This window comes from Juglans regia, chromosome 12 (assembly GCF_001411555.2).
Source record: "Juglans regia cultivar Chandler chromosome 12, Walnut 2.0, whole genome shotgun sequence".
Taxonomy (NCBI): Eukaryota; Viridiplantae; Streptophyta; class Magnoliopsida; order Fagales; family Juglandaceae; genus Juglans; species Juglans regia.
The window spans coordinates 2816433-2828383 of NC_049912.1; the positions used below are offsets into that span (position 1 = coordinate 2816433).

Sequence of the window (11951 nt, forward strand, 5' to 3'; positions counted from 1 at the left end):
GAGAAAATTACCAACCGGCGGTTTAGGCCCATCGATGTTGTCTATCCTACTATATTTTTACTTTTCCTAATTGAAGATTTTAAAGATGAAGACATCGGTCTCTTCTGTGAACATCTTAAGGCCAACAAACGACCGCCTCTAACGGTGGCACCACAGTTAATACAACGAATTGTAAAAACCATCATTTAAGATAGCGCTACCCTCTTTGTGAGGAATAAGTATAGATTAATTTTTTTGTTCCAAAATCCTATTTATTTTTCTCTTTTGAAGTGCATTTGTTACGAGTGTTTGTTGAGAAACACCGCCACCTCTTTGTGTATCTTAATCTTTTTATATTAATGAAATGCAAGTTTAGAAGGAAAGGGGGCGCGCGGGGGGAGAGACTTATAAATAGGGATGTGCTGCGCATCAGTCAGTAGAGTGTGAAGAAGATTTATTCCTTATAAATAACGCAAGACTCATTTCGTAACCTTATGTTATGCAAAGATCAGTACACAGCGAAAATCATTTATACAAGTCGAGAGCCAAACTAGCGCTAGCCGCTCTTTAGCTTGGGAGAGAGAGAGAGAGAGAGAGAGGGAGAGAGGCTACACTTCCTCAACCCTCATCAGACACCCCGCGCGAGAGGGGAGGTTCGATATTTTGGTCTCTCTCTCTCTCTCTCTCTCTCTCTCTCTCTATATATATATATATAATAATATATTCGTTTGCTTGAGGACGTAACTTCTAGTTCTGTAAGCCCTTTATGCCCGTTCAATTTGGAGTGCGCCTGGTGTTATAGGAATCCTTGGGCTCCGTTTGTCCCGTCCGAAAATTTTCAGCAAATAAATCAGATCAAGTTTTATTTGTAATTCGTTTTTATCTTCGTCAACGTTTTTTGACTGTTGTTCCAAAACGGAGCAAAAAGCCTTGGAGCTACCAAATAGAGCTTCAGTTCTAGGTTAGAGAAAAACTGGTTTAACATATTTACTTTGACTTGGCATTGATTAACGATTTGGGGCTTGGAGATTGCAGTCATAAGTCTTTGTTGGGTGTAATAGTTTTGTGATACAGTTTCTGTCATATCTTGCTCAAAAGCATTTCATTGATTCCCAAATTGTTCGCAAACGTTAGATTTATATCTTGATTAATAATGATAATAAACATAAGATTTTTTGTGGGTACCTAATTAACAAGCTGTCTTCCGAAACTTATCAGTGAAGCAATGACACTATCGGAGGAGGAAATCACTAGGCTTTTCAGGATCCGGAGAACGGTGATGCAAATGCTGAAGGACCGCGGTTATTTTGTTGGGGACTTTGAGATTGACATGACCAAAGAGCAGTTCAAGAATAAATATGGGGAGAGCATGAAAAGGGAAGACCTTGTTATCAATAAATCCAAGCGAAATAATAGCTCTGATCAGGTATGTATTTAATCAATCAATACCTCCATCGATGTTCCTTTCGTATTTGGTGAACTTTTGTGGTTCTTGTGGATACTTGAAGTGAGTTTTCCCATGAGTAGTGCTACGTATACTAACAATTTTACGTACAAAATTGTCATTTTTTTTTAAATTTTAGTTTTTATAATTTTCAGCATATCAATAACTAACACAGAGAAATAAGTTTTTTGTAAGTTTTTTTTAATTACAGTAGCATTTTTCTTTTCCTATTGCAGTAGCGTATTATTAGTTTGATGTGGTTTGTGGTTAAAGTAAATGTGACTGACAAGGTTTTTTTTTTTCAAGGGAAGAAGATGATACTCCAATTTTATTGATATGCTATCGCTTACAGCTGAATAAAACATTGGGTTTAAAAGAAATCCCAAACCAAGACTTCAAAACCTTATTCTATCAAATCAGCTAATTTATTAACAAAAGAGACCAAAATGTATATCTATACAAATACAACCGATGAATGATACAGAAAAATTAACTCCATCTAAAATTTGATACCTGCTTTGTCAACCATCAAAATACCATACAGATTATAAGGCAGATGACAAGATGAGGAAAAAGATAAGTTGTGATCAGCTGCACCAAGGTTTGCAAGTCCATCAGCTACTCCATTACTCGATTTCATCTCACAAGACAAGATTGTTGCCAATTCAAGGATATCCTCCCAAATATCTATAAATTGCCAAGGATGTTTTTGCTGTTGATGAAACCAATTTACTGCAAGTAGAGAGTCTGTTTCTGCTTAAAAGATCATAAATGCCCAGCTGACAACACAATATCAATCCAGCTTTAAATGCAGACAGTTTGCCTGAACATTTGTGCCAACCCCCTAGAAGAGCAAGAATCCATGAATGAGCTGACCGAAGATGATCACGAATTATACCACTTCCAGTGGACCTGGATTGCCCTTAGGGCTCGATCAGTATTAAGTTTCATTTTTCCAATGGGATTAACCACTTGACTAGCTTATGCCTTTTCATTTTTACCTGCAGTATAGGAACGTGCAGTATTTCCCAAGGATGTAATATCATTTGACTTTGATAGAGCCTTTCCAGGCTTAATTATCAAGTTCCACTCTCTCAGCCATCTAAAACCCTTCCAAATGACGAAAGAAGAAGATTTTTGAGCCCCTTCATATCTTGCTGAGTCACGAGCTAACCACAATTCTTAAAGATTTAAGCAAGGTGTTAATTGTGCAAGTAGTATTAATTGGCTTGAACGCTCGAAAAAAGACCACCATGTAGTCAATTTATCCTTCCATCCGAGAGCTGCCAGGTAGGAAACTGGAAACCCCAAAAAGCTGGGCAAAATGAGACCAAACAGATTCAGCAAGAGAGCAACCATTAAAGACATGGCAGTCAGATTCAATTGCATCATGTAAGCAACAACTGCATATTGAGGCCCAAAGAATGCCACATTGCTGCCCATTAAGATCTAAAGCATTACCTCCATTCCACAATTTGCAGATGAAAAATGAAATCTTGGTTGGAAGCACAGAATTCCAAATGAATTTAGCGAAAGGAAATGGAGGAGAACGAGACCTCAAAAAATCCCATGCAGATTTGTAGTGAAATTCCCATCATTTGTGTGCTTCCAAAGTCTAATACCATTTCCAATCTTCAACTTGATATTAGTGTTAAGAGCATCACGCATGAGGCCTAAAGAAACCAAAACTCCAAGCTTTTATGTATGCCAAACATTAGCACTGGAAAGGCTTTGATTTGACATGTCGAGTTTGAAACAAATAAGCCCCTAAAGGCTAGAGAACCATCACCTGTCTAGTTATCAAACCAGAAATTTATGGTGCCTTGTCTAGCTTTCCATAGACTTTCAGATTGTAGAACTAGCAGAAAGTGATAAAGGGATCTCCAAACATAAGAGTGCCATGGTCTGGACTGACAAGGCTTTTTATATAAAGCCCTTCTCCTCTTCACTCAAAGAGGTTTCCTTGTCTTGATACTAGGATTGTGGCTCTATTAGAGTATTCTTGGTTGAATTTGTCTTTCTGATTGTTCTTGTTTTGTTAGTTATGTTTGGGTTTATTGTTGTTCATATCAGTGCCTGTGGCTGACAATTATATCTGTAATAAAGATATAAAAATGTAAGGGAGTGGATCCTTAATATACGTGTTGGCTAGCACTGTTTAAGTTTTTCTTGCTTCTGGTATGGTTTAGATTTTTCTCAGTGCAGAATTTCCTCATATTTACTTTTACTTATTTGTCCGCGTGTGTGTATGCGTGCAGCGTGCACGCATGTTTTCGAATGAGAGTTCTTAGACTGTAAGTCGCCATCTGCTGATTTATTTTTCACTGCATTCTTTTGTTAGTCTTCTTATTCGTTGTTTCTTGTATACCAGATTTATATCTTCTTCCCCGAGGAACCAAAGGTTGGTGTTAAGACAATGAAGACTTATTCCCAGCGCATGAAATCAGAGAATGTCTTTAGAGCAATCTTGGTTGTTCAACAAAATTTGACGCCATTTGCTCGGAGCTCCATAAATGAGATTTCTACAAAATTCCACTTGGAGGTTTTCCAGGTGAGAGATTGCTTTGATGATGTTGTAAGAATTTTGTGGCTTTTGAATTACATCTAGCACCTCGCTTTTTTGTTGTTTCTTGCAAAGGAATCTTAGTACCATAAACATCAGGGCTATTCAATGCCTAATTAAATGTCTCCCAAGGGTCTTTGAGGCTCTGATGGTTTATTGGCTAGGTTCATCTCTCTTTTTGTTTTTTTAATGGGCAATTGATGGTATGGCAGTTGGAATATAGTATGTTACAATAGAAGTTGCACTTGGGATGTTTCTCCAGTAAGTCACCCATTCTTCTAACTTAATGATTGAAGGAAGTTTGTTAAAAGATATCCCAGAAGAAATACTGTATTTGCTGTTACATTTAGTGCAACGCTCCAAAAGAAGGTCCAAGCGACATGGCTTATACTTCAAAAGAACTAGTTAATAACACAATTGGAGCCCCATTAGAACCATTATAAAGAGCAAGAACTTCTCCCTTCCAAGTAATGTGGGATCTCATACGCCATCTACCATTATCACTTATTGAATGAGATATCACATTTAGTCTCCTTTGAACTGATTTATTCTAAAGTTGATGAATTTATATTGGGACATCTTTCTGACACATGAACTGTTGCCGATATGATTTGAGTTGTTTTTTGGTGGCATTCCATTTGGTTGCTATCTACGGCACATATTCAACTACTGCTGGGTGTGGATATTTCCCTGATTCTTATCTGGATCTTACCTTATTATCAACGACAAATTGCATCTATAGTTAATGGCGTGCATTATTTTTTTACTAATTCTATAGTTTATTGGCATGCATTATTCTTTTTCTTTTTTAGTTTCTACTTCTTTTCACTAATAACCAACTCATTTATACAGGAGGCGGAGTTGTTGATAAACATTAAAGAGCATGTACTTGTTCCTGAGCATCAGGTGCTTACAAATGAGGAGAAGAAAACTTTGCTGGAGAGGTACACTGTGAAAGAGACACAGGTCAGTGACTCAGTATGTTTTAACATTGCAGTTCAAATACTTGGAAATGATAAGAGTAACGTTTCTTAGCATCTAAAAGATTAGTTGCTCACACCAGAGGACAAAATATGCCATAACCTACTTATAAAATGCCATGATCTGCCACATAGGTATGCACACTAAAAAAAAATTTTAGTTTGAATATGACTAATGGTATGCAAAATAAATCATTAGCATCAATTTTGTGGAAGGTTCATGCTCCAAATCTAGAAATTCCTGAGAGTCCGATATTAGAAGTAAATATTACATAGTCAACATTTCTGTTACCAAATTAGCATCCATTTTGTGATAGGTTCTTACTCCTGGGTTTGCTTAAAGTTTAAACCCTACACAGGGGGTTCTGTTACCACATTTTAAGCTCAATTTGTTAGGACATGCAAGCCTACATATCTGTTGTAATTCACAGCTTTGTGCTTTTAAGGAGGAAATTAAATAACGAGCAAACAAGGATTTCTAATGATTCAAATGTTTTGCTCTAATGAAGGGCATTCTCACGGTCAGTTACATGGTCCTGAGATATTTTGAACCCTTGTGTTTTGGTGTTAATTATTCATATAATGTGAATCATGAATTATTTCTTCTGTATCTCTAGCTGGACGTCAGTCTTCTGAATGCATACCTTGTTTTGCATCTGTTGCACATCATAATATTCTGATGTTTGCTGTCTTATGTTATGATTATATTGAATTCAGCTGCCTCGTATTCAAGTGACGGATCCTGTTGCGAGATACTATGGGCTGAAGCGTGGACAGGTTGTGAAGATAATCCGACCAAGTGAAACTGCAGGACGATACGTCACTTACCGATACGTAGTATAAATACAAGTTGAAACACGGCTCGAGTTCAAACTGCTCTTTGCCTATGTCGAAATGGCTGGAGAACTCAAATTCTATGACATGATTTATAATGGGGGATATTATCATATAAAGACAACGCTGGAACTCATTTATGCCCTACTGCTCAGTTGTGAATCCCGGTATTTGCTCTGTGGGAGTTGTTTGTATTGCAGTTGGGATGGTAATCTCATGTGTGCTTGTTTGCTGTGTCCATGTCTGGAATGGGGCATACCCATTGGTAGACAGAATTGGAACAACAAATAAATTTCAGAAACTTTTTCTCTGAAGAATTAAGATATTACCATATGGTCAGAAGAATTGTGCTAATATTTAAGCCCCATCGGTCCAAAGAAGAAAATTTGAAGCTGATTCATGTTATGAACAACATTAAAAATTAGCAATGACTAGTTTTCCATAGTTTGGCAGTCATCACTCATCATCATATCTTTATTTCTTCCATACAGTTTTTTAAGCACAAGTAAGCAATTGCTACTTTTGTGGCTTTTTTTAAATTTTTATTTTTAGGCAGGACTATTCAAATCCAATCTAGACGATCTGTTTAGATAATGAGATAAGATAAGATAAGATGATATGAGATTGTTTGTGAGTAATAGTGAGATTATTAATTAAAATTAGATAAGGTCAGACGAGATGAGATGGTTTCATCTCACTTCTATGTTCAAACTGGGCCAGTAAAAGTTGTGGGCTTTTTTGATGGGCTCATTTCTTCTTTTTAAATGAAGGGGAAACTAATTAAAGAGGGACTCAATAGATGAACTGTGGTTTTAAATTTTTAATTGGATACACAATGTGTGGAGATTAAAATAAAAATATTAATAAGGAAAATCTTATTCAGAAGAACTCAACTTTCTTTTTTTCTTTTTCTAAGCAAGCTTGCGTGTTATAAATAGATAAAATTATTACAAACTATTAAGGATGGTCTTTCCACAATATACAAAATAGTAGAAAGAATAATATATAATGAAATACTACCAAACAAAGAGTTTTTAGCTGCCTATTGCTCAACCGAGTGCGCAAATTGATTTTGGAATCGATCAATCTTGTGAAAGCTCCAGTCTGAGTGAGATTTCAAAGAATTTGCAATATCTTCCGAGATATGTGCTATTTGTCAGATCTGTTCTTCTTTATAAATAGAAGAAATCACCAACTGAGAGTCTCCTACTAGAGAGATAAAAGGATGGTTGAGGTGTTTCGCCATTTTGAGAGCTAACTTTGCCGCAAGTGCCTCTGCCATTACCGGGGTCATGGAAAAATTTGTCTCGGTCCAGATTTCGATGACTTCTCCAGTTGAGTTTATGCTTACAGCTGAAGCCAAAGATAAAGAATTTATGACTGCTACATCAAAGGAAATACATATCTGATTCGTGTGAGATTTTTTCCATTCCTTCTCCACTTTGGATTCAAGCTTTTCTTTCCATGCATGAAAATTTTTTTGATAAGAGAGAGATTTAACTATTGTGAAAGATTGTGAAGTAAGAGTTCCTTGCAATTATAGACTTGGTCATTTCGGAGCCTCCAGATGAAATCTAGAATCAGACCAGCAAAAACTTTGAACGGGTGATCTTCTTGGGATGAAAGACCGAGTTTTTTCCAGGGGTATAGTATAATCTAGAACCAATCCTTCATTGAATTTACCGCCAGGGAAGATAGATTTAAGGGTCATCTGCTACAACTCCAGGGAATTCTGGTTATGGGGCATTCAATGAATAGGTACAGGAGAGTCTCTTCTTTTTCATCAAAGAGAGGACAGTTTATGGAATGAATGCTCGGAATGAACCATTTGAGGCGCTCTCTTGTTGGCAAAATATCCCAAAGTATCTTCCATAAAAGGAGTTTGTGCCTGTCATGGATCCTGAGTTTCCAAATTTTCCCCCATGATATATCCAGAATTGCTTCTCTGGGGTAGTTTGCGATATTTGATGCAAGACGGTGGGCACTTTTAACTGAGAAAATCTCATGTTGAGTTTTAGTCCAAATATCACAATCATCAGCTAGATTGGAGATGGGTAAAGGAATTTTAAGGATTTATTTTATGCTTTCTTGTTGGAACAAGGAATTTAGCAATGGGATATTCCAAGATTTATCATTCTGATTAATCAGGTCTGAGACCTTGAGGGTAGTCGAGAGATCAGCTGAGTGGGTGAGGGGAAAAGGTATAAAGTTTTCCATAGTCGGGATCTAGGGATCTAGCCAAGCTCTCACAGACAAACCATTTGCAATTTTGAAACATGTACATTTTTCCAGTATTGGTCTTGTCTTTAGAATTCCTTTCTAAAGACTCGAGTCAGTTACCTTTTTGGTTGCTAATTCGAAGACGCTTGATTTCGAGTATTTCTTGGATAGAAGCTTGTGCCAGATATTGTTGCTTGGTTGGCTCATTTCCCATGCTATCAAGGCTACATTCATATTTTCTATCAGTCTTAATCCCAGCCCACGATCTTTTTTTGGTTGGCAAATAGATTTCCATGATTTTAGACAAAGTTTTTGCTTTTGATCGTTTAATTTTTCCCACCAAAAATTTTTGAAGCTAGAGTTTAGCTTCAGAAGAATTCAATTGGTTTGAAATTTGAATACTATATTTACCTTAGGCGGCCACCAGCAACAACTTATCCACCTCCTCCCTCTGAGTACCCAAGTGACAACAAAACATTCTTAGGCTGTAGATAGTCCAAGAGAGACACAAATGAAAAAATGATAAACTTATAATTAGTCTACGCCTATTTTACTTCTCTACTTAAAATGAAGAGTATCTATGTAAAATTGAAATTATTTTTTAATTAAGTGTCACAACTATATTGGTTGATTTAGAATGAGTTGTAGAATAGTTATAAAAGAGTTGTAAGTATATTGTTACCCGACACAAATTGCGATCGTTTGACCAGTGCATGAGCCACAAGCACACTCATAATATCATATGAGTGTCATGCAAGTGTCGTGATTCTACATCCAATAGCTACACGAGTGATAGTAATGAATTGAGTAATGTTGGATACAATCATAAAGTATGTAAGTTTCACGCACTATTTTTTAAAAAGAATAGAGTCTATTATTAAAAAAATTAATTTTTTATATGAGTCTCATATTTATCTACTTTTTTTAAATGAAGTATGCATAATTTATACATCATTGACGGCAAATATCTCTCATTTGTAAATAAAATCTCGTTCTTTATTTTTTTTTATCTTCTTTCTATTATTGATTGTAAGTCCTCATTTCTTACTCTTATATCTATCTTATATCTATCATTTATTAACTGAGTAATCTTACATGTATTTATATTTATATTTATAATTTTATTTATAAGATAAATTTTACTTGCAAATTTTCATAATTTTCAATGAATTAATAATTAACATGCGAAAACATAATTTTTTTATAAATTTTTCTTAAGTACTTATTTTAATTCATCAATCGTTTTAAAAATAATTAAAATGAGATATTATATATTTCTCATTTTATTTCACAAACTTGAAGAAATAAGAGAATTTTTTCTTGGTTTTTGTATGCTGAGCTCGGTCCCATTAGGGTTCTGAAATTATTTTCGCTTTGGGCTTTGTTTTCGGTTCTGTTGATTGCAGGAGGGTTCACAGATTATTAGAGTGATTCAAAGCAAGTTAGGCTTCGACAAAATAAATTTTAAGAAAGCAGGAGTTAGGTTATGGCGACGGAGTCGTCGGAAGGAGAAGATGAAGGGAAAGTTACAGGTGGGAATCCGGTGCTGATAGTGGAAGACGACCTTAGAGAAATGGGGAAGAAGGCGGCCTGGAGTGTCAGCTCTTGCAAGCCCGGCAATGGTGTCTCTTCTCTCCGCGACGACAACCTCGAAACCTATTGGCAGTAATTAATTACACCCACACCCCCCAAAACCAATCTCTCTGATTTCTTCCTATTTCTATCTTGAAAACCTAACCATTGCGTTTCTTCTTACATTTTTGCGTTTATTCTTACATTTTTGGGTTTCAGATCAGATGGTGCACAACCCCATCTGGTTAATATTCAATTCCAAAAGAAGGTTAAGCTTCAAGTATGTGATATGCAGATTTTGAGCTTAGATTTTGCTTGATTCTTCTTTTTTCTTTTTTGTTAACTAGTAGAAATTAATGGGTTTGTTTTGTTTTGAAGTTAGTTGTTCTTTATTTGGATTTCAAGCTTGATGAGAGCTATACTCCGAGTAAGATATCCATTCGTGCCGGTGATGGCTTCCACAACCTGAAGGTAAGTTCTCTGCTTCGGACTATTGATAATACGCCTGAGTGATTACGTCAATAGTGATTTACATCTTTTGTTTTTAAGTGGAATCTGTTCTCCAAGTCAATTTGGTTAATCTGCTTGTGCTCGCTGAAAATATTTTTAGGAGATAAAAACAATGGAACTTGTCAAGCCAACTGGTTGGGTTTATCTATCCTTGTCTGGAAATGATCCTAGGTAAGTGACTGAAGCCATTTTTACGCGTTCTAGTTTTGCTGTTGTTCTTTCAACCACTCGCATATTGATTATCTTTCCTTCCTGGAAATGATCCAATGTAGCCTTGCATTTGAGAACTTCAGTAAATTCCTATGAAGAAGCTGTAGCTATTGGTTATTATTGATATAAGTCCTCAAGACAAGATAGAATATATGATCAATATGTTCTCTAAAAGATGATGGCCTCTCTACACTTGCCATGCACTTAGATGGGGTTGCTGTAAATGTGCCAGAATAGACAAACGCGTGGTATATTGCCAAAAAGAGGGAGAATTGTAAGGCAATTCCTCTTTTATATTTTGAGATCAGGTTTGATGTTATGCATTTGCACTGGAACTTTGCTGCTGTGGAGTTTCCAAGTGAAAATCGATTACCATGTGATTGAACCATGAGAATGCCTGAGATTAAGGAAATTGATTGGGATTTTTTAATCATGTGTGGTTTGTATTCTTTGTTTACAAGTAAAAATTTATTAATATCAATAGGCGTAACCAAGTACACTGGATGTATACAAGAGAAAACACTAAGCCCATAATGTGTGGTTTGTATTTTTTTGCACTGATTTTTGTATCATGAACTTTATATCCACATTTTCTGCAGGGAAACTTTTGTCAACACTTTTATGTTGCAAATTGCTGTGTTGTCAAACCATCTGAATGGGAGGGATACTCATCTACGCCAGATCAAACTTTATGGACCTCGACCGTGCGTCTTCTTATGGTTTTTATTTTTTTTCAGCAATTACTGATCATTAATATTTTAATGGATAAGATTTTATGCTCCATTGCAGGAACCCTATTCCCCATCAACCATTTCACTTTACTTCGAGGGAGTTCATTACCTACTCTTCTGTGAGATGAGAAAGGTGACACGGCAGAACTTTGTTGAGTTCAGTAGGAGGAAAGCATGCTGCTTACGGTGACCGGATCATTATAAAAACCATGGGGATAAATCTCTAGTTATGTATATTTGTGACATTTTATTTTCTCAATTCTAAAATTAATACAATTTTTGTACGGTCCCTTGTTGCCAGAAATCTTGGTAGTTTGATTTGTGAAGTTTGTGAAGTGGTTGCTTAGTGTAGCTTGAATTTGTGGCGATTCTGCTGTTGCTTTATTTCTTAATTCCTCCTGACGTTTCTGGCATCTTCAGAAAAGACATTGGGAATTTGGTTTTGCTACTTGGCATTCAAGGTTTATGCCAAGCGCAAGAACACCGTACGGGTAATGTTTCCCAGGTTCATTGTGCCTCATAAAGCTTGTTTAGAAGATCTTGGAATAATTCCTTAAATAATGCTTGTTTCATGCTTTTGATCTGAGGAGAGTTGTACCTACTTTGTTTGTTTCTGTTTTTTTCTTGTTTGTTTGTTTGTTTGTTTGTTTAAGTAGAGGGCGGTCATGTAAAATATGAGATTAAGGTACTTTAATATTGCTTGATTGTAAAATAGTTATATGGATATCATTAGTTGTGGCTAATATCATATGCACACAAAATGGAAGAGGACTGCTAGGTTTTCAAAGGTGTCTCATAACTTATAAACTGATATGATTAGATGCAATATATTAAATCTACTTTACAGAAAGAAGAGCTTTATAATTTGATGTACTATAGCAAGTTACATTAGTTTGTGAGATAATTCT

The 11951-nt window shown here is 35.9% G+C and overlaps 2 protein-coding genes across 4 annotated transcripts; both read left to right on the plus strand.

Moving 5' to 3' along the window:
* Window positions 1-474: 474 nt before the first annotated feature.
* On the plus strand, window positions 475-6154 carry LOC108997575 (DNA-directed RNA polymerases II and IV subunit 5A-like). 3 transcript variants are annotated; one of them, XM_018973918.2, is made up of 5 exons: window positions 475-645; window positions 1198-1405; window positions 3795-3974; window positions 4839-4952; window positions 5684-6154. In XM_018973918.2, the coding sequence occupies exons 2-5, from the start codon at window positions 1205-1207 to the stop codon at window positions 5807-5809; spliced, it is 621 nt and encodes a 206-aa protein (XP_018829463.1). In that variant the 5' UTR covers window positions 475-645; window positions 1198-1204; the 3' UTR covers window positions 5810-6154. The 3 variants fall into 3 exon arrangements, with proteins under 3 accessions (XP_018829463.1, XP_018829461.1, XP_018829464.1); XM_018973916.2 differs by having other exon boundaries at window positions 475-632; XM_018973919.2 differs by lacking the exon at window positions 475-645 and adding an exon at window positions 717-940.
* A 3164-nt stretch (window positions 6155-9318) lies between these two features.
* Window positions 9319-11621, plus strand: LOC108997584 (anaphase-promoting complex subunit 10). Its single transcript, XM_018973936.2, has 6 exons — window positions 9319-9685; window positions 9812-9872; window positions 9971-10063; window positions 10203-10273; window positions 10912-11016; window positions 11102-11621. Exons 1-6 carry the CDS (start codon window positions 9507-9509, stop codon window positions 11169-11171), a joined length of 579 nt encoding a protein of 192 aa, XP_018829481.1. The 5' UTR covers window positions 9319-9506; the 3' UTR covers window positions 11172-11621.
* Window positions 11622-11951: the final 330 nt, after the last annotated feature.

Excerpts from the sequence above, each read along its gene's own strand:
- LOC108997575 (XM_018973918.2), top strand. The coding sequence starts at position 1,205 with ATGACACTATCGGAGGAGGAAATCACTAGGCTTTTCAGGATCCGGAGA. Across the intron at positions 1,406-3,794 it reads GAAATAATAGCTCTGATCAG|ATTTATATCTTCTTCCCCGA; the intron begins GTATGTATTTAA and ends CTTGTATACCAG. Across the intron at positions 3,975-4,838 it reads TCCACTTGGAGGTTTTCCAG|GAGGCGGAGTTGTTGATAAA; the intron begins GTGAGAGATTGC and ends TCATTTATACAG.
- LOC108997584 (XM_018973936.2), top strand. The coding sequence starts at position 9,507 with ATGGCGACGGAGTCGTCGGAAGGAGAAGATGAAGGGAAAGTTACAGGT. Across the intron at positions 9,873-9,970 it reads AAAAGAAGGTTAAGCTTCAA|TTAGTTGTTCTTTATTTGGA; the intron begins GTATGTGATATG and ends TTTGTTTTGAAG. Across the intron at positions 11,017-11,101 it reads AAACTTTATGGACCTCGACC|GAACCCTATTCCCCATCAAC; the intron begins GTGCGTCTTCTT and ends GCTCCATTGCAG.